Genomic DNA, 26512 nt, shown 5'->3' with positions numbered 1-26512 from the left:
AGTACTTCAAGTTGATTGAAAACTAATGAAATTTATTACTGGTGGAGCACATCCTAACTAGTTTAATAAAGTAATGACATAGAGGCCAGCTCTAAGCCTGTTGAATACACTTTCAGATTGACCTTGTGTCAGCTGTGTATTTGAGCAGGCTGATCCCTGATCTTCCATTCCAAGACCTCCAGAATCAGTGCAGCTGCCCTTAGCTTCACCAAGAACATTCTCCAATAATAGCTAGCATTTAGTACAATTTCATGAGGCTTTGGAGGGACAAGGACTTTGATTACAGTATTTCTCTTCTGCAATCACTTTGAAAACTTGCAAGTCCTATTTAGAAGCTCTAAGTACATCAATTATATAGTAAGTGCTGAGTGCAGCTGCATGAACTTTCCTTTTGGATCTCAAAAGTCAAGCTGACTTAAGGATAGTCATTTTAGGGGAGATGAGAGGCTTTTAGCAGTGCTGTGTTAGGTGCCTTGATTACATAAGATATAAGATGTTAGGCCATGGGGTCTGTAAACTTTTAGAGGAAACAAAGCATTTTCTGTTGAAATTGGAACCCAGAGAGGGTTCTGTGATGCACTCCAGGTTGGTGGTAACATAAATGTGTTTGGATTATTGATTATGTCTACTGCCTTAACTGCAAAGCAATTCCTTTCTAAAAAATATGTTGATGAGGTTTGCATTACTTGGGACTTCAGATACTTGCCACCCCAGTGTTGCACTCCAGTGTGACATGTCCCTAGTCACTGAAGGAGCAAGCATGGAATCTGTGCTCATTACCAGCCTTGAAGGCATATTGGTATCAGGCTAGTCTTTAGAAATGGATTGTAAGCTAATTTAGAGTCCATTTTCCTGCTATTTCAGCTCTGTTCTCACAGCACAGGCTCCTAGTACTGCTGTATTAGGGCCATATCTTTGACTTTCAGTTGGAGAGCAAAGCATTCCCAAAAGAGTGAAAATGCCAAACATGTCCAGCAGTATTTAGACATCTGTTGTGCATTAAATGCAAGAGTGATGAGCTGCTTGCAGAGCCCTGGTATTGTGTTAATAGTGTGCAAGTTTGGTTTGTTTGCTTCCTCTGGATCAGCTGAGCTCAGGCTTGCAAGCTTCTCTGAAGACTGTAGCAGTCATCTCCAATACCTGCCTCTTGGGCAGAATATTGTCTGAAGGACTTCCATGACCAAAGGAAGCAAACTCAGCTGAAACAAACCAGAGCAAAATGTATCAGTAGATAGCTGTTCTGTTCTCCTAACTCTGTATCTCTGTTCAGGAAGACAGGACTATTGGGAATATAATTGCTATTGGGAATTGAAAGAGTTTACAGGAAAGACAGCTCTAAGATGTATGTGATTATTTCTTTTTACTATTTTAGTGATGTTATCACAGACTTTTTTCAATATAGAAATTAAAAAAAAATCAAAGAAATCCTGTCTTTAGGCATGAAAGTCACCTGGAAACTAAAGGGGAACAAATGTATTTAAATTCCTGCAATTATGCATGAAACAGTTTGTAGGATAATTAGGAAAAAGCTATGTGAAAACAGCTTGTGCCATACTCCACTGAAAAATCTTGCAAGGCTTTGATTACTTGCTAATTATTCAGAGTGTTAGGAAAGCTGATTAAGCAGCTCTTTTCAGATTCTACCATGAAAGCAAAATAAGTAGCCCAGCAATCCCTTCTGTTATATTAGTACTGGGTTTGTTGTCAGATCTGTTATAAGACTAATTCTTCTGTGCAGAGGAATGTTCACAGCTGTGAACTGGCTTTCAGACCTGGTTTGTTCAGTTCCTGCTTAAAGGAGGAAGGGGTGAGGGCACTGCTGTGAAAAACAAGCTGGCAGGGAGAAAGAATAACTTGGCTTGTTTCTGCTATCTGTGCAGGTGTTTAAAAATTCTTAGAATAAATACTTTTGGACTTTATTTTCCCTTTATGACACAATCCTCACCTCTGGTCTAATTCAGTGTGTTGTAACTGTGGTTATCATTCAGTAAGCCAAGTGGTGGTGGATGAATAATTGAAGAACTTTGAATTGTAAAACTGTCTGGGATGGCTGTGTGCCAGGTACCTTGTACTTGTGGATGTTAGTACTGGTTTTTACAGTTCTGTAAACTGCCAGAAACTTTCTACATATCTACCAAACATTGGGAAGCAAGAGAATCTGTCTTCCTAGAGCTCATGTTCTCTTGCCCCTTTTTCCATTCCTCTGACCCTGTACTTTGGCTTACCAAGTGGAGTAGCATAATCAGACCCTTTTCTTTTGAAATTGCTGCTTCTCATATGGAAGCTCTTGCAATTCAGCACAGCTATTGGTGCCCTTGAGCTCTTGGGACTAACTGCTGGTGGCAGCTGTGTCCTTTTCCTGTCTTTCAACAGGGTACAGAAAGTCCTTCATCTGCTCTTATTCCTGTAGAAATGCAGTGCTGGCTTTTTGATTCATGAGGGTAAATTTGGCCAGTGCTTGCTGTACTAGGCTAGACATTTTTGGGCTGTTTACAGTTTATTCTAACAAAGTATGTGTGTCTTTATTTCTGTAGAGATGTGGCACGTGTATTCCGTGTAGAAAATAATTATCCTTGCTGTCTGCACACTTTTTATCATCAGTAAAGGCAAGATCCTCAAAGACTGAGGCAAATGACTGTCAAGCCTGTTAGTAAACACTGTCAAAGATCCAGCCTAGATCCTTCTTATCCTTTGTTTGCACACCAACCTATGCTGGGTGAGCAGGCTGCCTGATACCCGAAGACTTTTTCAGTGTCACTGCTTTTCTCTTAGATGCAAGGAGATGAGTAGTCAGAAAAGCTGTCTTCAAGCTTTTCAGTGTTCTTTTCTTCCCCCTAATAGCAAGCAGTGTTTGATCCCTGTCAACTCCTAGGTGTTTTACTCTGGGAGGAACACTTCCAGGAGAATAATAAACTAGAAGAACAGTGTTACCCCTGAAGCTTTGGCAGGTGAACATGCTGAGAGGTAGAGGAGAGTGGCAGCTCCCTGTTGGTAAGTTGAAGCATTGACCTTGCAGAGAAAGCAGCCTCGGGGGGTCTGAGTTTTTGCTGGGTGCTGTGGCATTGGCAGCAGCTTTGTGTTCTCCAGCTCTTATCAGCAAGGAAGAATCTAAGTGCTGTAAATCCTCATGCCTTGTTTTGACTAAAATACTTTTTGTAGTCACTGGTGGGGGAGGAGGGGTGTGATGGGTGCTTTACTAAATAAAAGCTTAAATGGTGAAGGAGGTGCTTTAGGCAAGGAAGCCAGTCTGTACTTTTAAATAGTTCTGTCTTCATACAGGTACTGTGGGCAGCAAACAAACACTTCTCCATTTGTTTCCTTTTTTGAGATTCGGGGAACGTGGAAGCTTCATAACTTAATTTTTTTTTCTTGCAATTTTTTTTGTGGTGTCCTCATCACATTGAGCAGTCTAGCTGAGCTGATGCAGGAAAAGCTGCTTTCTACATGTTTGGGGTCAAGGCTTGAACCCTGCAGACTTTCATATGAGTTTCCTTGATTGAAATTCAGTTGGCGTTCCCTAGCATCAAATAAAGGACTTGGCTCAAACAAAGTTTGATTTTGTAATGCATTCTTTAAATACCTCCAAACTGCTCTGTAAAGGGGAAAAATAATCTCTTACCTGTTGAAGTGCAGGCAGAAGTTCTTAGAATGCCCTGACAAGTGGTAGGCTCTGTTTTCTCACCATCTCCAGCATGCTATAGCACATAAAGGCCATGCAAGAGTTAATGTTTAAAGTGTTGATCTTCTCAAATGAAATGAAGCAATGCTCCAGAAATAAGCCTGTTGCTGAACTTCCACTTCACATCTTTGAGGACCTGAATGCTGATGCCTGCTAATAAAAATAGCACAGTTTTTATGTGCTTTGTGTGAGCTGCTTATACAGCTGCTGCTTTCCTAAATTCCTGCATACTGGATTATGTATGTGCTCTAAAATGATAATCTATTGCCTGAAAGCCACTAAACTTAATCTACAATCACATGCTGGAATTGTTTTAAATATTAACACGCTAGGAAAAATTTTTGGGAAAACCTGGGAATTGTCTTGTTTTCGAGCACTGTGAGCAGCCACCTCTCAAGATGTGAAGCTGTGCTGCACAGCTGAAATGCAGGTTTGGAGCTCAAACCCTAACACTGGTGAGCAGATTTATATTACTGGCTGTGAATTCACTTAGCCACTTAAGAGTGATGAACTCTGTACTTGCTGGGCCATGTAAGTGACCTTCTATAATAAGTGACTACCATCCCCAGGCCTGTTCTCCTGCCTGCCTTCTGTTGCACAGTCCTGTTACTGGAAGCTACAGGGCTGCTTACTGGAAGACATAACTGCTTCAAATATTTATCTTTATTCAGAGTGCCTGCTATCTATTACAACTGACCAATTCAAAACAGGGAAATGAATCATTTAAAAGCCTTTGGGTCCGGAGAAAGCTCGGAAGCCATTTTTGGTTTATAGAAATAAAAATCTCCATTTTTGGTACAACACAACTTTTCCTTTGGATTTTTTTTTTTTCAGTACATTCTTGTCTGGTTTGTTATGTTGTCCTTGTCCCTGTGTGGAGGTCTTGGCAAGAGGTCCTCCTGGCTGGTGTTCACTGCTCAGCTCCTGTCACCATAAGCCACTATTGCGAAACAGTGGAGATGCTGCTTATGGACACGGTGTTTATTCCTGGGCTATTGTACATCTGGGAGCAGACTCTCTGGAACAAGACACTGAGGAATATGTACTGAGCTGTCTTTGTGCTGTGCTGGAATAATCTCTGCAGTACACTGCTTTTCAGAACCACTTCAATTTATAGCAGACAGGATGGAGTTGGAAATCTGTTGTGTCCTTGAACACTTTCTTTGTTTCTACTTGTTATCAATGCTGGAGGGAAGCCACCTGCTTTTGAGTGAAGGACCCTTGTTTGGAAGACAAGGTTAAATTTAGCAGTAATTATAATTTTAGCATAAAATCCAAAGGGCAGTACTCAAATACTAAATACTACTTAGTTGCACAGTCTGCATGGTTGTGTTTCCCTGTGTTGCATCCTGCTGAGCTCGTTTTCATAAGGTAAACCACAAGAAGAATGTCCTCAGTACATGCTCTTCTGTCTGCAGGATGATTGTTTTGGAGAAGCATCTTTTTTCAGCTGTTAGCCATGAGGAATGTTGACTTCACTACAAAACAATCTGTTCCAGCTCTTGCTATCAGCACTGGGTAGTCAGGGTTTTTTTTTCAGCTAGGTCGAGGATAGAAATGTCTCTGGAACTGCTTTTCACATAATAGGCTTAAATAAAATTGATCTGATGTGTCCTTTCAGAGGGTAAAGGCTTTTGCACAATTCCTGGCAAGTTTTTTCCCTCACCAGTGTGGTATCATGCAGCTTCAGGACTGAAGAGTTCTTTCAATGCTCTCTTCTTTGAATGGATTTAGTAAAAGCAAGCTGTAAGTCTGCACAAACCCTGTATAAAAAGATGACCCATCCTTCAGTCTTGTACAGTCTTGCACCATTAGGTTCAGTACTTGCTCTTGGAAGAAGTTCTTGAAGGCTTTTTCTCAGTGAAAGACACAAAAGTCACATGAAGATTTCAAAAATAGATTTGCTCATTGGCAAAATGGAGGGTCAACAGAAATAGTGTGACAGGCAGATCATATGTCTGATTCTGCTATAGATTATAAGGATACCTTGTACTGAGAACAGATTTTACCTGAATTCAGTAAAAGAGAGCACTCACTCTTACTGTAAAGGCTTTACAGGGTTTGTCATAGGTTAGATTGGCAACTTGTCTCGGTAGACAGAAGTATTATTTTTATTAGCTGTTTGGCTTTGCATCAGTCTGGTAAGGTAAATTCTAATCTGTTTTAGTTTTTCACTGATAATACAAGATCTGTGCTATCTGGGCAGCTTTCTTCCCTTTCCCTGTTAATGTGTGGTGTTCAGTCTCCTGAGCCTGGATACTTAAGGGATGTGTTTTGCCTCACAAGTCTGTTGTTTAAAGGCTGATGGTCCTAAACAAAAAGACTGGTGAGGTAACAAACTCCTACCTGAGCCCCTTGCATGTATTTTAGAGCTTCAACTGCTTTAAAACTTATGTGCAAACTAGAAATGTACTTAATGCCTCAGTAAAAGTTACAAGTCTCTTCATCAGAGTACTATGCACGTTACTCATGCTGAAGCTTGGCCTTTGAATGTTTATCTAAAAGAATATAGTTACATGCAGAGTGACTAACACAAGCCATCTTTGCTGCAGGCAGTGATGCTTAAGCAGCTGACTGAAGTTAGCATCTTAAAAGATAAGCTGAGCATTTTACTTGGTTCACAGGATGCTCAAACACTCATGCATTCTGCAGGGAGCAACAGTGAATGCTCCCTTGTCCATAGGGTTTCACACAGTTTTAGTTTTGAGGGAAATGTGGAAAAGGGATTCCTGCCTTAAATAAAAAACATGTCAAGGAAACTGCATGTGCTGTTTTCCTGAAAAGCAGCATAAATGTTTGATTTATTGCAGATTAGTGCTTAGGTGACCTCCAGCTGGGTTATGCAAAGATGAGTCTGGGGATCTCTTTCCCCAGAGAAACCATCAGTGACCCAAAGAGGCAGGCTGTGGGAAGCAGTGTGCTTGAAATCATTTGCCTTCCTTTCAACTCTGGCAGTAGTGGTGAGGCTTTGAAGACTATTACAATTTCATCTCCAGCAACATCCTGTGGTATGTGCTGCTGCATCTGTTCCAGTGAATGGCTGTAACCTATAGCTGAAAACTGAACTGTAGATTAAAAATGAGGATAGGATTGGTGCTTGCAGAGATCCTTGATTTTTTTGTTTGTTTTGATTTTTTTCGTGGTAGCAGTAATCAGTAATAGCTATATAACTTAGCTGCTGTAGCAGGACAGATTGCTTTGCTGTTAGCCCTATAGGGTAAGATTTGGGGATAGTCTTTGATTTGAAAAGCACTGTATGGAAGCAGAATCACCAAAACTTTCCAGTGCTTGTTCTCACCCAAGATTAGAAACCCTGTAACAATGTTGATGTCTGAGTCTCTTCTAAAAGAGCTGCAAATTCTTATTATAGATTGTATTTCTCAGTTTCTCTGAGAAGGTGCTAGCAAACCTATCTGTAAAGGATGTCTGTGGAAGGGAAAAGACAAAAAGCCAGTCAAGCACTGTCTAGTGTGGAGTATGGCTACTGATATGAACTGGTGGTACAGTAAATGAGTGGGGTGAAGCCAGCTGTTTTTCCTTATGTTAGGAGAGCAGTGTCTTCTTTCTGGCATAGTAGTTGTTCAAAACCCTTGCACTGAGGTGTATGTGACTTGAGCAGAACCCTGTGTAGTTCTTGTGCAGCCTGGTTTAGTTTGACTGCCATATCCCAATGGATATCTACCCTGAATTGTGAGAATGGACCCACTGATTGCTTTCCACCTCCAGCAGCTATTGCAGAGGATGAGCTTGTCCAGCCTCTGTCACTGCTGGAAATCTGCACAGTTACACACTGTGCCTGGCAAGACCCAGTGCACAGATGCTGAGCTGACAGAAGAGGGGTGCTGCTCCTGGCCTTGCCTGGATGCTTTGAAAAGCTTTATAGGTGAGTGATCAAATCCAGAATGCACTGAGGGCTAATTTACAGGACTGTGAACATCAGCTAGCAGCTTTTGCAGCCTTTATTGAAGCAATATCTGCTTCTGCAGAAATCTGTTTTGGATCTCTTCGGGAAGCGCACTTGCTAAAATGAATGGAACTACAGTGAACTGTTGTGTTGCTTTGACTGTAAGAAGTCCCCCTCAGAGGAGGGATAGAAATGGGGGAGGAAGAGGGCATAGTGCTGCTCTTGTCTTGCTAAACAACCCTAAGTAGTTTTTATTTGATAGGAAGTCTTTTTAAGGAGTGTGTGGTGTGGGGGAGGAGGGAGTTGCGGATATGACACATAAGAGCTGGCATGGGGAAAGGTCCAGCTGTATGAGTAGGTAGTGTCAGAGCACAAAGGTAGGGTTTCTGTCACATTCTAGTGGATTATGGTCTTAAGTAGTAAATTTGAGTCCTGAGCTGCCTGGTTTTTTGTGAACAGGGAAGAACATGATCTCTGCTTCATATGCTTGCTAAAAGTCAAAAGGAATAATTGCAGGAAGCCCTCAATACAACAGGGAGGGAGTTGCTAATCCCTCAGGATCCAAGGTGAAGTCACAAGCTCTCAAGCTTCTTCTGGATACCCTGCTCTGTGCACCAGAGACCACAGTTCTTTAATTGGAAGTGTGTCCCTTGGGGCTGCTGTTCTCCTCAACAATAAATCATGCATGCTTTCCTGTTCAGAGCTGATGTAACTCTCTTTTTCAAGGCGTTGGCTCAGTTTCCTTCCCTGAGTGACCAGGTGACTTGCCCACATGGTGGTGGTGCTAGGGCACAGTATGTTTCCTGTTAAACCACTTGCAGCTCTGCTTGTGCTAAAAAAATCTGATAACTAAGCCTTTAATGCTTTCCAGCTCATAGCTGTGTTTCTCATGTATCTTTTTTGAGGGCCTGTAAGCTGGGAAAAGAGAGACAATCTGCTTTGTCACGTAGCTTTAATATACCCTTGATAAGCATAAATAATTTGTAGACTCACCCCTCTTACTGGAAGGGATTTGTTATTCAGTGGAGTTCAGTCAGTTCTGACTGGTTCTCTTAGCACTGTCCTGGCTTTTACCTAATTCTGAAATGCAAAATCAACCTGTACTGTGCTCTTTGCTTAACTTAGTTAGGCAGTTCTGTGGCCCCAACTAACAAGTGTTGTGGTTTTCAGTTTTTGGGAACTTGGAGTGAATCCTGTTGTTTCTGCCACTGGCTTGTACAGTCAAGTACTTATACAAGTTCATGTGGCTCAACCCAGGAGGCTTTAGTGTTTCAATTAAAACAGATTTACAGCACTGTGCAGTTCTGGAGGCCACTTTGGTTGGCAACATGCACTCCTGATCTCACCAAGGCACAAGGCCTCTGTGTATTCAGTGAGAAGCATTTGTTCCTCTAGTATCTCAATATAGGGAATGTCTTGGTTTTGGCTGCTGCTATCAGTGCTGATTTTTCAGCTTTGAGTGTTTTGGGCTCTATTCTTGTGTAAAGCTGCAAAGGTCACTGCTGCCAGTTCAGTCAGAGCAAAAACAATTCCATATTTGTTACTATATTTGGGAGCTGGTGAGGGATTTGTAATGGGAGTGTTTGTGTTCTCAAGGGCTTGTTAACACAGCAGGGGTAAGCAATTAAATTACTGCCTTTCAGGTACATTCCACCCCTCATCTGGGGAAAGAGTGGACATATCCAGACAGCTCTTTATGGAAAAATGGGGAGAGTGAGATCACCACATCCATATGGACTTCGCAAGTACCTCACGATGCCAGATGGAGCGACAGCCACCTTTGATCTCTTTGAGCCATGCTCTGAGCACTGCACTGGAGGTCAGTCCAACAGCTGCTGGCAGCATCTAGCTGCTAACCTTGATTCTGTGCTCTGGGGGCAGATGAGGATAGAGCCCATGGCTCCCATTTGGACCTGAGAAATGCAGATTTCTTTTTTTAAACTGTCAGTATTGAGATCTTCATGGTACAATGCTGTGCTGGAGCAGTTACTGTTATCTTACTGAAGAGAATCTGAACAGTGCTTCTCTAATAAGATAAAAATTCAGTGGCTAGAGCTCGTAATGTTGGAGCTTGGCACATGAGAGTTACAGTTAATTTGAAGTGCATATGATAATCCTAAATGTAATTTACTGTGCTTACTTGAATTACAGCAATTACTTTCTTGGTTGATGAAATGATATCTTGTTAAACTAGTGAACAGTGTCAGCAGATCAAATATCATTAGATTAGCCACAAAGTAGATGATGGTTAATGTCAGCTGATCAGAATGTCTGTGCTTCATTTGGAAGATGTGTATTACACCCAGCTCTAGAAGGGAAATAGCATAACCAGTGTGCTTGGAGTGCTGGGCTGCACAGCTTCCACACACGACAGTCACAGCAGGCTGGCGGAAGGCAGAACATGTGTAACATCAAAAATGTCCTTCAGACAGAAGAATGTACTCTTGGTCTCCAGGCAGTGCCTGTAGAAGAGAACTGTTTGCACAGCTTTTTCTGAAGTTAAAAACTGTTCATCTGCCATAGCATCAATTACTTTTTCACATCTGTAGTACTAGAGCTGCTGGTCTCCTGCCCCATACAGGATTTTTGGCAGACTAGTAGGAATTCTAGCTTGCTTGTGGTAGGTGGTTTCCCACGGGTCTGAAATGGAAATCTTCTGACTCTCTTAATTTGCATAAAGTGATATTTACTTAACTTCCCTCTCTTTCTGAGCACAGAGGATGTCACGATGGTGATCTGCCCGGGGATTGCTAACCACAGTGAGAAGCAGTATATCCGCACCTTTGTTGACTATGCCCAGAAAAACGGGTACAGATGTGCTGTCCTGAATCACTTGGGAGCCCTGCCAAACATTGAGCTCACTTCACCACGGATGTTCACTTATGGTGGGTACTTTGTGGCACCTGGGGAACTTACTTCCAAGCTCAGGAAACTTCTAGGGATTGATCAGCCTCCTTCAGGATAACAGAACTGCTGTACCCCAATGGGGGTGAAACAATATTGTACTGTTTCTTAAGAGCTAAACTGAACTTTGATGAGAGGAAGAGAGGAAGCTAATACTAAATTCACTTTTGTCTCTTCTGCCACCTCTTACCCATGTATTCTCATCAAGGAGGCAGTTTTTTGTAAGAAAACTTTTTTTGGGAAAACAACCCTTTATTGCCTACCCAGAGCCTGTTCAAATGATTTTAGAGATACTGAATTTGCCAGTTTCATGGAATGTGAAACAAACCTGTCCCTGAAGGATAAATACCACTTCTGAGGCTTTGTACAATGTAACTTGAGAGGGGTTTCTACCAGCCTATCCAGAAAGTACACTTACATCTTAGGAGGGACGTGTGAGGATTTGCTCCTGGATGTAACACAAGTCAGCAACAGTTCAGGAGTATGACAGTAAAGCTACAGAAATGGTAGTGCTTAGCTGCCATGATTATGGGTCTCACCTTGAGTAAAAGGAAATCTTTTTTAACCTAGAAATTAAAAGGAATAAATGCTTTGAAACTGTGTGAAGGGTGACTCCAGCTAGTCTTAATTGCCCTTTTGGTGAGTAATGTGACCTTTGTAGAATGGGGCCTCTTTGCCTGTGACCTAATCTGTTTGTTCCTGAGCGCTCTTGAGCCCTCATCTCCCTCTTTATTGTATCTATAGGTACCCTGTCTACTGTGTGTTTAGAAGGTTTGTGTTAGGTTTTGGTTTTTTTAAAGTTAGCTAAACCACTGCTTAGATTTTGGACTAACAGAATAGTTACCTTGCACAGTTAAATTGTCAAAACAGAAGTACAGTGCTTTGAGGTGCCAAGTCTGGCAGGAAAGTAGGCTGTAATGCTTTGTTGCTTGTTTTAGAATTATTAAATATACTCCTCTTTGGGAAACACTTCAGGAATACCAAATACCCTCATTTGTAGTGAGGCCCTAGGCTGTTAATGGCTGCAAGACTACCATGTCTTGAAAACTAAATTTCTACTTGTTAAAGCATTTGCTATTTTGATAAAAGAGTTTGCTTTCATGGAGCTTTGCTTTAGACCTTAGGGTGTTATTCTGTAGTGTATCTTTTGAGACATACCTTTCTCAGTCTTTTATAGCCTTGGAAAGGGCAAAGAATGCCTAGCACTTCCTTTGAGTAAGACAGTAAATCATTTGGCAGAGTTGCTTGTTAAGTGCCAGCAAGTCCAGTAGACTTTACTCTGCCTCCTACCCAAATAACTCAGTGCCCTTTTAGCTTTGCTGTATTCCAGGCATGCTTGTTGAAGAGCAAGTAGCCTAAATTTGGGATTCGCTGAATCTCAGCCTCTATATCAAGCCTGACGTGTTGCTTTTCTAGTTTTGGATTTCTGAGCTGCCCTGAAGTCACAAAGGTCTAACACTAAAGTATTTTGACGTCTGGCTTCTTCCAGAGGAAACCAGAGCAATGCAGAATTTGTAGTCTTGAAGATTGTTCATTAAGAGTGTTCACAAGGAAGTGCCCAAACCCTGCTGAAACACTCAGCCAGAAGTCAGAATTAAGCATGAGCTAAACTTCACAGGACTCACAGATGTATGAACACATGTCAGTCAGAGCTGTTAAAACCTTAAGGCTATTGAAAAGTCAGAAAGGGTAAAAAGCTGAATTTAAGGCATGCAACTGAAACTTCAAGTGAGAATTTAAATATATTAGAAGATGTTTTTTAACTTTGTTCTTCTTTTTAGGATGTACCTGGGAATTTGGTGCCATGGTGAATTATATCAAGAAGACCTACCCTCAGACCCAGCTGGTTGTTGTGGGCTTCAGCCTGGGTGGAAACATAGTGTGCAAATACCTGGGAGAGAGCCAGGCCAACCAGGAGCGAGTCCTGTGCTGTGTCAGCTTGTGCCAGGGGTACAGTGCTCTGAGGTGGGTCTGGAGCCTTCCCCATGCTGCTCTCTTCCTGTGGGAGTGGGGAGATCTTTGGAAGGGCAGGGTGAAGATGGATGTTTCTCTTACACTGAACTGGTCTGACAGACTGTGTAGGGTGGCACACTCCTGATGGAGCAGCTGAAGCTTTGTTGATTTGCAAGCACAAGTAAACTTGTCAGCAATGCAAACAGGTTTTGTGTACCTGGTGAGATACATGCTGGCAGCTTCTGGACTGTGCATGTGATGCTGTCTCATGGCTACAGTGTCCTAAGAGGAGGCATTCCCTGTGCAGTCCTGGTGTAATTAACCAGGCAGGCTGGGCAGTGTGACCAGCTGCTGAGCTGATGCCAGGTTTGCAAGCAATAGTTTACACTGTCTCATCACTCTGAGAAGTATCCTGTGGCTCATAATAGCTTGTTTGACTTCAGTGTGCAGTTTCATCTGGCAGCTCCTACCTGGGGAGACTGGAAAGACACAGCACATTCTGTCAGTCTGTGCTCCCCTCTTAGTGTGTGTCACTGAAACAGTGCTGTGGGCTGATCAGGGGATGGAGAGGTGCTTGCAGCTGTGTTATAGGAGTGGGGAAGGTGAGGAGGAAAATTATTACAGCCCTAAAATCTGAAAATATTGATGCCTTCCCACCTGGAAGCCAAAGCTGTGACACTTGAGGAGCTGTGACGGCTTCAGTTGCATGTACTGATGGAGGGTCCAGGCACAGCAGTGCTGCTTGAAAACTGGACTCAACTAATGTGCTTTGACCTTGGCATATATGCACAGGTAATGAAGATTAAAACCCTGTAACTGGCTAAGCTGCTGTTTTCAGTTTTACTGTTTGTACATATGGACAGTTACTAAGGTGTAGCTGACTGCAGGAATTTACCTGCAGTTTTGAGCCATGAGATGACTTAGAAGACAGAAGAGACTGTTGAGACTCAGATATTTGAGTCAAGGTCCTTTGGGCTGATGAATGGTGAAACTGTGGCAGGTGTTTGAGGGGCTTGCTATGGAATTCAGCCTCACAGACTGCCCTGGTCAGGGTAGCTGGAAGTCTTGGTACTGATGATGCTCTGCCTGTGTAGGGACTAGTTTGTTATTCAGCAGTCTGAAGACACCTTTTCTGAATCAGGCTCTTACAGGTAAAAGCAAAAAGCTTTTCTGGAAGCACTAAGATATGAGTAAAAGCTTTGATATGTATGTAATATTCCAGCTATCTAATCCCTTTTGAGGTCAGATGTGACTAGTGCTAAAAAAGTGTATAATCTGCTAGTTCACACCCTTAAAGTCTGAACAGATGCTACAGGAACAGCTGTTCTGTTTTGTTTCAAGTAAAATGTTCTTAGCTGTCCTGGGGTTCTGGCATAGAGCACAGAGCATCCTTTTGAAGCCAGCTCCTTAATTGCAACCATCAGACAGGGTTTGCAGGGATACTATCTGGCTGAGGTCCACTTGGTTCATCTTCCACAATTATGCAATATTGTATTCCTGATTTCCAAAATGCTGTTGTGAGTAATGCTGTTATGCTTGCATGGCAAGGACAACCTGATTAACAATTCTTCACTTGGATATTTGTGTGGAAAAACAACTCAGTAGGGTTTTTTTTTCCCCCTGAGTTTAATGCACCCTCATCATGTGGGTTGTGTGGATTATTGAGCTCTTGCCTCCACCTGCTGGGTAAATATATCCTAGCAAACCTCCTGCCACAAAACATCTGCTCTGTATTACTGGACAGCCAGCAGGATGGCTTTTTAGGTCTTGTCTCCCTTCCTAATGTCTGCATCTGCTCAAAGTGCTAATTAGCTGAAGAGCTAGGGGAAGCCAACATCTACTGAGCAAAAGTCAGGAGGAGGGACAGAGGGCCTTGTCCCCTGGTTTTAGAAGTGGCAGGGAGGAGGCCCAAAGCACCTCCAGGTAGAAGCCACTGCTTGGTCTGGTACATTAAAATAGCTGGCTTCAGCCTTCAGGGCTACATGGAAGTGAATTATGCTGGCAATGTGACCAATTTGTTTACAATTCCTTTTTTATTATTATTATTATTTATATTGGTTTGTCCAGCATTTATTTCCCAAATAACATTCATTTTTAGTGAGCAAGGTGAAGCAAGGATCTCAAATAGGAAATCCTTTCCAGAGCAGCAGCAATGCTGGGATCTGCCAGAAGAATGAGACTCTTAGTTTAGTGAATTAACAGAGTCTAGGGAATGTGTTCCCTGAGGCTAAACAGGGACAGGTCTCCTTATTCCTTAATCTCTGCCTGCATAGGCTTGATTCTGCTTCTTGATCTTGTGGAATGCATCTTCACCATAGCTACAGGCTGTGGGGAGAGACCTCAGCTCTGAAACCAGGGCAGTCCTCAAAATACTGGAAGCTGCCTGTGCCTTTTTTTTTTTTTAATGCTTGCATCCCTTCATTTTAGGAGTACTGCTGTACACCACAGGAACTGTAGGGATATGTAGTAGCTTTAACTTCAAACATCTTGTAGTAACTTAATAGGTTTGCTTGGAAAACCTTTTGTGAAGAAAGAAATGTGCATTTTCCTGTCTTCTTTCATTTTTCTGCCCTGGCATAAGTGTGGTTGGTGTAGCCTGGCTAGACAAAAAGGTAATGGATTTTTATTTTTTTAAATCCATACTTTCCAGCATGGCTAATTACAAGAAAACAGCTTGCTCCTGCCTGGTAGGGGACTTGCAGGCTATAGCTTGGAAGGTCATGCTAAATCTACAGTAGTTCTCATGGTATGTTAATGTTTAGGTGGTAGGAGAACTTTGGTAGCTGAAACTGCTCCCAGCATTCCTCAGTCTCTCAGTAAATGACAGTGTGTTCCCTCAGTAACAGCAAACCCTGCTAGGAGTAAAGCTCTAACCTGCCCATGACCCTGCAGAGCAAAGGAATGCTGGTATCTGGCAGAGCTCACACAACTCTGGATGGCTTAAATTCTGTTTTAACAACAGATAAGCTGTGGAGCACTCTTCTGCTTTGAGAATAGGTAAAGGCTTCAACTCAGATGCCACTTGCAGCTGCAACTAGTATTTATTCCTACAGTTCCTGCCAATGAACTGAAGCAATAATAGTATCTGTACATATTGGAAACACCTGCACAAATTGTTTCCTCTGCAGAGCTGTATTACAGAATAGACAACACTGTTGAGCAACAGGTTTTATCCCTTTCCTTGAAAGTCACGTTACGTAAATTACGATAAACTTCTGCAAAGGGATACTAAAATCCTCTTGTCAGTGTTATGGATCTTGATTGATGGCTCTTAAATGCTCTGATCAAAACTGCTAATTGCATTGTGCAAGATGAGACTGCAGATCTGTTTTCTGATACAAACAAACTTCATCAAAGTGGAAGTCATTTCCTGGAAAAGGTTAAGCTGTGGCAGGGAAGGCCTGGAGGTTTGTTTACACAACCCCCAGGCTGCCATAAGATGTTAACAGTGTATTAATCTGATCTTTCAAGAGCTCCATTAACAACTTTGTTTGTTCTGCACGGTGTTTTTTCTAGGGCACAGGAAACCTTCATGCAGTGGGATCATTGTAGAAGATTTTATAACTTCCTCATGGCAGACAACATGAAGAAAATCATCCTTTCTCACAGGTACTGAAGTACATCACTCACACTGACAGTATTGATTGGGTCAATTGCTATGTTGGTTTTGTCTGCCTGATCCTTTAAAACAGGACTCCTGTAAAGTTTAGCACAAGTTCCTTGGTGGATCTTTAGATGAACCAACAGAAGGTGAAGCCATATCAATCTCATTATACTGTAAAATAGACAAATAAGCTTTGGTCATCTTGTTAGAAGAATGACATTGCTGTCTTTTTGTGTTCTGTGGAAACTTGCTTAATGAATAAACAAGACATGCACAGGAAAACATTGCAATTAAACTTCAAAGTGGAGTATTCTGCATCTGTTTCACTTCTAGCCAAAGAATTCCCTATTGAAGGAGCTTCTTGTTCTGCCACCTACCTGAGGTAGGACTAATCTTCAAGATCTTCTAGATGGAGTTGCTGCTTATCAAATAAGCAAATAGTCAAACCTGTAGCTCTGGCTTCTAGCTGTTCCTCTAGAAAGATCATGTAGCCAGCAAAACACTTAACATTGCTGTTCCTGGAGTGCAAGTGTACTGTAGGATCCTTGTGCTGCTATTGCTGATCCGTGCCTCTTGCATAACAATGAAATTTGTGTGCTAAACAGGTGACATGCTTGATGTTGGTGTTTTCCCCATCAAAAGTTCTCTGGGTGGTACTTTCTAGGCAAGAAAGTACCTCATCTGTGTGTATTGGAAGTTGCTTGACTGCAGGGAAAGGAGGGGAATATCTGAAGACCTATTTCACTGAAGGAACATATGTCACTTCAGACTTCTGGCTCTTTGTTTACACTCCTGTGCAGTATGAAACACTTGTGAGGAGAGTAGTCAGTGTAGGATGATCCACGTAATTCATTCCAGGTTTACAAATATTTAGACAACTTGAACAAATTTGACATGTGAAGTTAGGTAAGCTCCCATTAAAAGTTACTTAAATTCTTAACCCAGAAAAAGCTGGTGCTGGATTGAAGGGAAGTGTCTTAAGTAAACTTTTTCCATAATCATTTGTGCTCTAACTTGCCCAAATCAAACCTAGTTTCCCTCCTGCTCTGCCTTGCAGCTGCCTCTCAAAGGGAATAAAAATCCCTTTCCAACTTGTGGCTTTTGTTCTGTTTGTTAGGGAAGAAGTTTGTTCTGATAAAGAAACACATCCTCCCTTGAGGGCAATAACCAATTATGACAACTGTCCATAGTAAATAGCTTTCTGCTAAGGTAATACCCTGACTAATTTCTGTGTGTGAGGTAGCCTGAAGTGTGTGCTGGGAGGCTTTAGAACCAGATGGTGCAGGAGATGCTATGCCCAGCATTGCTGGTGCTCTCACCCATACCATCCACAGCTTTGGTCTGAAGCCAAAGAACCCTCCCTCTAGCATGTAGCCTCTAGTCCAAATACCCTTAGTGCTCTCTGTTATGGGAAGTTTCTTTTAAAAGAAACCCTCATGCAGACTTTCAGTAGATAAGGAAAACATTTTTTCCTACAAGGAGGCTGCTAGAGTTTGTCTTGCTGCAAAGGTAAGTGAACAAATAAGCTGTTCTTGCTCCTAAGAAAGCCTCATGTTTATGTAGCCCACTTCTAATCTTATCTTGTCAGATTTGGTAAACTCAGTTGCCCTTGAGCAGGTCATGGTTTTGCTGCCCTTGTGTTATTTGGATGTAATTCTTGATGTCACTCTTCCAGGCACACTCTTTTTGGAGATAACATGAAGAAGCCACAAAGCCTGTCAGATGCTGATCTGGGCAAGCTCTATACAGCAACATCACTTATGCAGATTGATGATAACGTTATGAGGTATGAAGGGCAATTCTCTGCTCCCCTGTAGAACTCCAAGTACCTTCTCTTCCCAGTGCTACTCTTCCTATCCCCTTGCTGTGCCTGCAGGAATCTGAAATACAGTGTACACAACTTCAAATTCTTACTTGCCTCCACATTGAAGCAAACTTAGCAGAGGAAAAAAAAAAATCAACAAAAAACAGCTTACTGTTTATAGTCACAGCTTCTTTAAAATCATCCAGGAGGCATTTATTTATTTATTGGTAACACCTGAACCTGCAGCCTTCACTCAGGTAGGAAAAGGCCAGCTCTCCTGCCAAGCTCTAGCAACCAAAAAAAGAAAAGGGAATCTGGAAAGCAGCTCAGAACTGCTCATGGATTTTCTTATCTCTGTTTGAAAAATCTTCTCCCCATAAAACACTTCTGCTTTCTCAATACACAATAGGGTTGGCTGAGATAATGCAACCTTTGTTATTTATCATACTAACACCTAATTTAAGTGCTCTGCTCTAATAAGCAGTAGCCTGTTACTGCCTGTGTCCTTGACAGCAACACAGCACTTTAAGTGGCAGTGTTCATATCATGGCATGTTCTGTATCAGGCATTGACCCCTTTCCAAAATAAAGCTGTAAAGTGTTAGCTAAAAAGTGATGACACTTTTGGCAAACTGGGAATATGGTTGGCTGCTTATTAAAAAAACATTCCTTGGGAAATCTCCCTGCTTGTCCCCCATCCCTGAGGCTTTTCCAGTTTGGACCAACAGATATGTTGTCCCTTATTTAAAAAAAAAAGGCATTTGCATATAGGCTTACTGAATTCTTAGTTTGGGATGGTGTGAAGGGATTTGGCAAAGAAGTGGAACCACAGTGAATTCTGGGGAACTTGTCCAGTAAGTTTGAGGTTTATAAGCTGTGCTGGGTTTGTATTTTAAAAGACTTTTAGGGAAAGATGAACAAGATCCTGACTTTTTCGTCCACATGTACAGTTAAGTGGAGTGGTGTGTTTTAAAAGAAGCACCCTGAAGGCTGGTCTTCACTTTGCATGTTTGACTTGCCCATGCTCTCAGAATGTTTGAGAAGACACAGAAACCATCAAGGCATGTGCTGCCAAAGGGTTTTGCAAAGAGATTGGGTGTTAAAAAAATTGTCTGTGGAAATGGAGGCATCATTCCCGTTTCTGGGTATGTGTACTCACTTAAAACTAATAGTGACATGGCTGAAGCAGGTGATACTAATGACAATCTTCTCTATTTCAGGAAATTCCATGGCTACAGCTCCCTGAAGGAGTACTATGAAGAGGAAAGTTGCCTGCAGTACTTGCACAGGGTAAGCTCTTGCAGCAGACTGTCCTTGCACTGCAGGGAAAATACTCTGTGGTTTCTATTGTTGATATCTGCAATTGTCTTAGCTGGGGTTTTCAGAAATAATCAGGCACAGTATATTGGAGTGGGATTTCAGATCCTGCTACCTCTAACACTGGGGCTAAATTTTCTGGGCTCTTAAGTGCTTATAACTCTGGCAGGTGGTAGCAGCCAAGAGATGGAGATAAAGCCACATATTCAGCTGAACTGTGCTGAGTGTATGTGGATAAAGTAGGAAATGGGTGCCTGCACAGAGCCTGTACCTCGGAAAAAGGATCACTGGATACTGTGGAAGAGACTCTGAACACTGACAGGCAGATGCTTGAGCAAAGTTTTACCAAAGTGGAACTGAGATCAATTCTCAGTTCTTTTATACTGAACCAGAGACTGGAGATGTTCCAGGGCAGTTTCCTGGACTTTAACCAAGGTGTCCATAACAGAGTAATAGCTGCCTGATGTGCAAAGCAATGCAGAAAAAAAAAAAGGTGTCGTTATTTCAGTTCTAAGAATGGGGACTCAGTCTGTTTGCTCTCTGCCTCTTTCTTACAATTGGGTTATAACTCTGAAATAAGAGATTTTAATTGAATTACACTAAGGTACTTTTACAGTTGGTAGATTGACATTCAAATACCAACCCCTTTTGTTTTGTTTCTTTCATTTCATGTCATGTTTCCTGACATAGATCTATGTTCCTCTTCTGTTGGTTAATGCTGCTGATGACCCTCTTGTCCATGAGAGTCTTCTGTCAATTCCAAGAGCTCTTGCAGGTATGCTGAAACAGTCTCCTTAAGATGTGAATATTTGTGTACCTACAGCTTGCTTATCAAATCACAATTCCTGATTTCAAAGTAGCTTGACTTGCCTCCTTACATCTGTAATGCTGTGGGAGGTGTGCTCAGCCTCTAAGTCACCAATGCTAGGACAGGGCTAACCCTGAGCAGGAAGAACTTCAGTCCTTTCAGGCACCTGTTGCTTGTGTTGGTAGCAGCAGGTTACATTCTTGGATGAAAAAAGGTTTCCTCACATTGCTCCACTGCTCACTGGGATTTAGTAGGAAGATGGGTGTTGGTCTGGATGAAGCACAGATCAACATCCCCTTTGCTGATGAAATGGGGACAGTGTATGCATGGCTCTGTCACTTGGCACTGAACTGGGAACTCTCTCCCTTGGAAGGAGTTGAGCTGTCTCTCTTCAAACAAGGAAAAATGTAAATTATCCTTAGAAGCTCAGAAGAGGGAGCTGCTGCTGCTTCATCACACAAAGAGTGGGTGCACAGTGAGGGAAGCAGAGTTCATTCTTTTCCTAGTCAGAGGCTGTGAGCAGAGAATTTATCCTCAGCTGCTTTCAGAGAGAAGCAAGCACAGAGTTTTTCACTGTCCATGCAACAAGATGGCTGATGCACTGTCAGAGCTTTAGTGCATCTTGATGTGATGCAAGCACTCCTAGTTCCAGTGGATGTGAATTAAAGGTGCTCATTAGTTAAAGAATGACCATTCTTACAGCAATACAGGTACTGCTGTTAGGGCCCAGCAGCAGCATCTCTTGGGCAGCCTCTGTCTTGGCAACTCAAGATGCTTTCAGTCTCAGCTTGAAGATGTTAACCCTCTGGAACTTTCTGCTTCTTTTTCTTTTACAGAGAAAAGAGAGAATGTCATGCATGTGCTGCCTCTTCATGGAGGCCACCTGGGATTTTTTGAGGGGTCTGTGCTATTCCCAGAGCCTCTTACCTGGATGGATAAGCTCGTGGTACAGTATGCCAATGCCATCTGCCAGTGGGAGAAGACAAAGCCTCACTGCTCAGACAGTGAGCAGGCTGTGTCTGGCCAGGAGTAATTGACCCAAAGACTCTGGATCACTTCAGTATATCTCCCTGTTTGGGAGCATTTTGTTCTCTCACCTGCTGCTTCAGGTTTCCATTCTCCTTGATATCTTATGGCTGGGGTTTGATCACCATGTGTTTTTTCCAAAATGGAATTAAAGCAGGGGTTAACATCTGGTCAGAGCCTCTTTGGATACCCAGTCACATGGATTTGTAATTTACTGCTCTGCTTGAAGAATTGGGTTGCTGACTGTAGCTTGTTACAGGGCTACTGAGCTAAAGACTGCTTGCTTTAATATAGCAGACGTTCTACATGTCAAAATTTCTTTACCTGCTGGTCAAAAACTTGATCTGCAGCATTTGTTTAGGTGTAGATGATGGATAACTGTGGCTCTGTTCTCTGTCTGGGTGCTGGAAAATCCCTGTACCAAGCCACAAGCCAGTGAGTGGTTCAGTCTGTAAGCCACTACAGCATGGCTTGGGAAAACAGATGCTTGACTGCAAGTGTAGTGTCAGCTTTGCACCATCTCAAGGGAAGCCTTTTAGTACCTAGGAATGAACTTGCACAAGTGAATCACTTTAAAAATATTCAGCTTCTCCTTGCTTGAGCTGTCAGTGGATTGGGGTGGCTTTATGCTGGGTCTCCAAGTAGAGAAAAGCTGCAGCCTGGTAATGCCAGTTAATGTTTCTGTGTAAACATGTTCTCACTCCAGGACCTGATCAGTCACCTTCTTATCTTTGCCTCTTTTTAAATACTGTTATTTTTCAGTACTGGATTCTTTGTTTGACCTGGGGCTTTTTAAAGCTGGCTCTGGCTTCCAAATGGAAACCCATGATTATGGATCTGCAGGATTTCTTCTGTGTGCTCAATTTGTTTGAAAGAATATTTCATGGAGAGCTATTGTACTCTTTTACGGATTAATTGGTGGGGGGTAGGGTGTATCTATTTAGATTTACCTCTGTTATGTCAGGGTAAATAATACCAAAATTCTTCCCATTAGCTTTCAGAGCATCAAGTGGGTTTGAGACATGTGACTTGCCTTACAGTTGTTGTGGAACTGGATGTCTCCAGCCTTGTGCAACTGAAATGACATCTTTGCATGGCTGACTGCTTCCAGATCTGTGTAATGCTGTAGGATTACTGGCTCCAGTAAGACACTGGGCTCTTTCTCACTGGAATTTCTTTTCCACAACCAGACATCCCTTTCTAGTTTTAATGTGCAAAGTGAAGTGTGAAAGCTGTTTGCAGGAAAGCTGGCTACTCACCTGTGCTTTTCCCTCAAGTGGCAGTTCTGGTCTGTGCCAAGATAGTTATTAAAGGAAAGTGGTAAAATTGTCCCATGACAATCTGGAGACTGAAACTAGTGGTAATTTTTTTTTTCCTTATAATTTGTTCTGTCAATATTGTAGTGTCATTAATCCATCCTTAAGATTTCTTTATCACAGTGTCAGTGAAGTTCTTTTCCTGTCACACTTCCCTCATCAGCACTTTATTGCTTCAGCCTTGGTCTGTGTTCCAGGCACTTTAATTTATAGCTTAAGGGTGAAACAAGCTGCAAGTCTTTAGTCTGGTAACAACAAACCTGGGGAACAAGCCTTCTGGACTGCCCTGTCCCTGAACTTCAGTAGGCTGAGTAGGTGGGGTTGCATTTTAATAAAGCAATAATTAACTATTGTAGCAAAGGTGCATTGTCATATCAGGAAATTCCTTTCATTTGCCTTAGGCCAAACACCTTGGCCTGTGATCCATGATGAACTGTGGATATCTGCACATTCTCCTAGTTAGTAAATCTGGGCTTCTTTTTTTCTTCAAAGAGAAGATGAAACTAAGTAAAGCTACAGCAGGATTTGGCTGTGCTTGTGGCTGTTCCTTAAGAACTATTTTAGGGCATCAGTTAGCAAGGATATTCTTAGCTGATGGATATCTTGTCTCTGTGTTGTTATGCTCTTATTCCTACTGCATCACTAAAGTATGTCATAAAAGACATTTCAGTTTTTTTGCTTAAGTAGTGTTCATGTAATATTCATTGGGTATGACTTAAATATCTTCTCGCTTCAGCAGAAGTGGAGTGTAAACAACACATGTACACATCAAATAGATACAGTATAAATTTAGGTGTCTAAGTCTCCCAAAATGAGGTGAGCAACTGGGCAGTTCTCAAAGCAGCAGAAGCTGTAGCTTTGTCTAATCAAGTAGAGATTTTTCTTTAAACTTGGAGACCCTTTCTGAGTACTCCTTCCTGCCCCACAACCCAAGCCCTTCATACTTGAGAACTGCCAATGCTGTGGACTTTCTGAAACTCTCAGCTACAGAAGTACTGTGGGTCTCTGTCTTGCTCCCTTGTCCTGTTTTTGCACTTGAATCTCAAACTGTTCAAATCGCTTGTGACTTGACTGAGTCTGGCTTATTTGGGGAAGGACACCTTTTCTTGTGGCTTTTTTGTGCAAGGTTTCTGGAGCTTGAGGTTCAGCTTATTAAGCCTGTAGGTGGAAGCAGTGTAAAAAAAAAAATATTCTCTCCATCTCAACAAATCTGATGCTTCTTTCAAAGCAAGACTTGCAGTCAGACTTGCAGCAGTCACTTAGTGGTCTTGGGGAACTAGGAGAGGAGAGAATTAAGCTGCAGTTCATGTTATCTAAAGACCTTTAAATTTATTAAATCATGCTACTGACAATGATGGATAATTGATACCAAATAACACATGAGACTTTGTCCAGTCCTAATCTGAAATACTCTTATCTCCTAAAATAAGGTAATACTTGTCTTGTTATGTGGGCAGGTGGTCTTTATTTGCCCAGTGAACCCAGCCTTAAATGCAGTCTGAATTTTTCAGTCTTAGAGGTGAAGTCTTTCATCTCTTACCAAACACATGAGGCTGCTGAAGTGTGCACTTGTAGATCATTGCAGTGTGGTCTGATAGAGGAGTTCAAGATTACAACATGGTGAGTCTGACATGTGCCCTGCTTAGTTTCAAACTGGAATTAGAAAAATCATTAGGAGAGCTCTTCCATGGGTAGTCTCATGTAAACACACCTTCCCCATCACTGAATGTGAGTAGCACTTGAACATGAACCCTGAGGACTTTCTCAACCAGACAGCAAGTTGCAGAACTATTACTCTATGATGGTTAGGCTGGTCCAACCATCACTGTTGCCATTTTTCTGGAGAAGTCTGAAGATGGTAAATAAGCAGCTCAGACTTGCTCTGACTGAACACAAGGAACTTCAGCTTCCACTACAAGAGCTCGGCCAGCATTTTTAATTGTCCCTTTGTTCTAAATCAAGGTGTTTTCAGGTGGGTCTGGCAGTGTTGTAATTGCACTGTAAAGGCAAACACTTGAATTTCCCTGCAATCCTTTTCTTGAGTGTTTTACTGCAGTTCCTGTTTATGAAGATATGGGTTACAAAGACAGGGCATTAAGTAAAATGTTGGGAACTTTTAGTTCCAGTACTGAATTTAGCCAAGCTACCTGTGTGTCATCTGTCCTGGGTCTGTCACAAGTTCCTAGACCACAGCCCTTTGACACGTGGTGCCTTGCCCTTTTCCTCCTCCTCCCTTGACATCAGCATATCTAGAGACTTCAGTAACAGCTCTGTCAGAGCTTTTGGGGCTTTGCTTTTTGGTAAATGAAATTTCAGGCACTGAGACACACCAGTGATGCACAGTGTACAACTGAGTGCTGACTTAAAGGACATCTGTGGGCAGCCTATAACTGTCTACAGTCAATTTCAAGGCTTAAAGCAATGTATATAAGCAGTGGATCACTTTCAGCTCTCTGCTCCTCTAGCAGTAGGAATTGAGTCATAGAAGCAGGGTTTGCTTAAGTGTGACTTGTTTTTCCTGCAATCCCAAAGTTCTTGTGTCTATTAACACTCCAGCAGCATAGCTGAAGGTAGATTGCTCTAGTGGCTACATCTCAAAGGAAAAGAGCAGAGACTACCATCTTCAGGACTTAATTGCCAGTTTAGTCACCTAGATTGCTTCCACATTTTTCTGGAAATGCTATGCTTGTCTGGAGCTTACTGAAATTCTTCAATCTTTTTTTGTGAGACCAGAGAAGGCCTGAGCCTTGTGCTGCCTGTGTAAGTCATTTGTTGTAAAGAACATCTTGTTTCTGGCTTGAGTCATACTCCATGTGTCCTTTTCCCTTATGTGGGTTGGTTCATTTGGGAAGGTGCTGGAGCCACAGTGACTCAAAGCAGTGTCTCTTTCATGGCTTCTGGTGAAAAGCAAATAGCCCTTCTTGGTGTGAGGACTTTGATTTTTCTTCAAGCTTAGAATGCCTCAGAACAGCATCAGCCCAAGGGAGGCTGCCCCTGTACCCTTTTCTCACTGGGAATGGGAGTGACACTGGCCTGGACTTCCTCAGCTGTTAGAGGAGCTTAGGCACAAATGCCATCAATGAGTCAAAGCAGTTGCCAGCTTTCCATGCTGTGCTGGAAAGGTTTCTGGAGTTATCCTGAACACCTGTACAAGATGGCACAAAGCCCCTTTGCTTTGGTATGACTGACAAACTTCTATTGTAATCACAGTTCTTGCATGACCAGAGAGGAGATGCAGAATTTTCTTCTAGAATCTCCACTATAGTTCTGCTGGGATGGTTACCCTTCTCATGGTTCCTACCAACTGGAAAGTCTTTAAAATAATAATAAAAAAAAGCCAAATAAAACCCACTTGTATTGGATATAACCAAATCCTACTGCTTTGCCCAAGTCAACAACTTTCCAAAAGGGCATATTTTCTCGTTGTGTTACATGACAGCTTGACAGTAATTCCCAGTGACAGATCTCTAGCCATTCTTCTTGAGAAAGCATAACCTCTTTCTCTGAAAGTTCCTAGCCAAAAAGGTGTGTAAAGAGCTTGAGGAGACCTGTGCCCTAGTTTTTCTCACACAGCTGTGTTAGAACAGGCAGAGTGACTTCCAGTGTTCTTGGTGAGCAGCTGACGATGAAAATATTTTCAATTTGGTGAAATTGTATTCTGTAACTATCTCTAACTGCTGCCCTGAAGAAGCATGTATACTGAGACACCCTCCCTGAGACACCCTCCCTGCTGCCATGTTCTGAGTCAGATTCTCTGGAGCTGAGAGCTGCAGGGGAGATGATTTGCAACAAGCAATGCAATTTTTCTATATCTGCTGATGTTTACCTTTAAAATTATATATAAATATATATAAAACTGTCTTTGATTTTTTTTCTTTCATTTTTGTTCGTGTGTGGTGTAAAATGGAAGTAATTGCAAAACAAAATGTAATTTTGTTATCTTTGATTCAGTGGGGTTTCTTTATTTAAAAATAAAGGACTTTATTGAAATCAGTGCTACATGTAGTGACTGTGTGTGAAGTTCCTTATGTTGGCAGAGGCTCTCAGTCTTCCCTGAGGCCCAGCTTGGGGAGCTGGCTGGGGGGAAGGTGATACAAGCACTTGTGGTGTGCTCAAGCCTCTCCTGGTTGCTTTTTGTCTTCTGGCCAAGAAGAGGTCTTTGATGCCACTCTGGTGAAGAATTGGGTGTAGCATTGGC

General features: G+C 42.2%; 1 protein-coding gene across 2 annotated transcripts in view; it reads left to right on the top strand.

The window, feature by feature from the left end:
- Window positions 1-26315, top strand: part of ABHD2 (abhydrolase domain containing 2, acylglycerol lipase) — a 37747-nt gene extending 11432 nt beyond the window's left edge. For both annotated transcript variants that reach the window (XM_015639231.2, XM_015639232.3), the window contains exons 4-11: window positions 9227-9402; window positions 10301-10468; window positions 12269-12452; window positions 15957-16049; window positions 17720-17830; window positions 19068-19137; window positions 19855-19939; window positions 20809-26315. In XM_015639231.2, the coding sequence (XP_015494717.1) occupies window positions 9227-9402; window positions 10301-10468; window positions 12269-12452; window positions 15957-16049; window positions 17720-17830; window positions 19068-19137; window positions 19855-19939; window positions 20809-21005 (1084 nt within the window). In that variant the 3' untranslated portion in view covers window positions 21006-26315. The remainder of the gene's footprint in view (window positions 1-9226; window positions 9403-10300; window positions 10469-12268; window positions 12453-15956; window positions 16050-17719; window positions 17831-19067; window positions 19138-19854; window positions 19940-20808) is intronic.
- The last annotated feature ends 197 nt before the right edge of the window (window positions 26316-26512 follow it).

The sequence above is a fragment of the Parus major genome, chromosome 10, assembly GCF_001522545.3.
Source record: "Parus major isolate Abel chromosome 10, Parus_major1.1, whole genome shotgun sequence".
Lineage (NCBI taxonomy): Eukaryota > Metazoa > Chordata > Aves > Passeriformes > Paridae > Parus > Parus major.
Note: the sequence above shows the minus strand (reverse complement) of the source record. Positions and strands in the feature narration are given on the sequence as shown.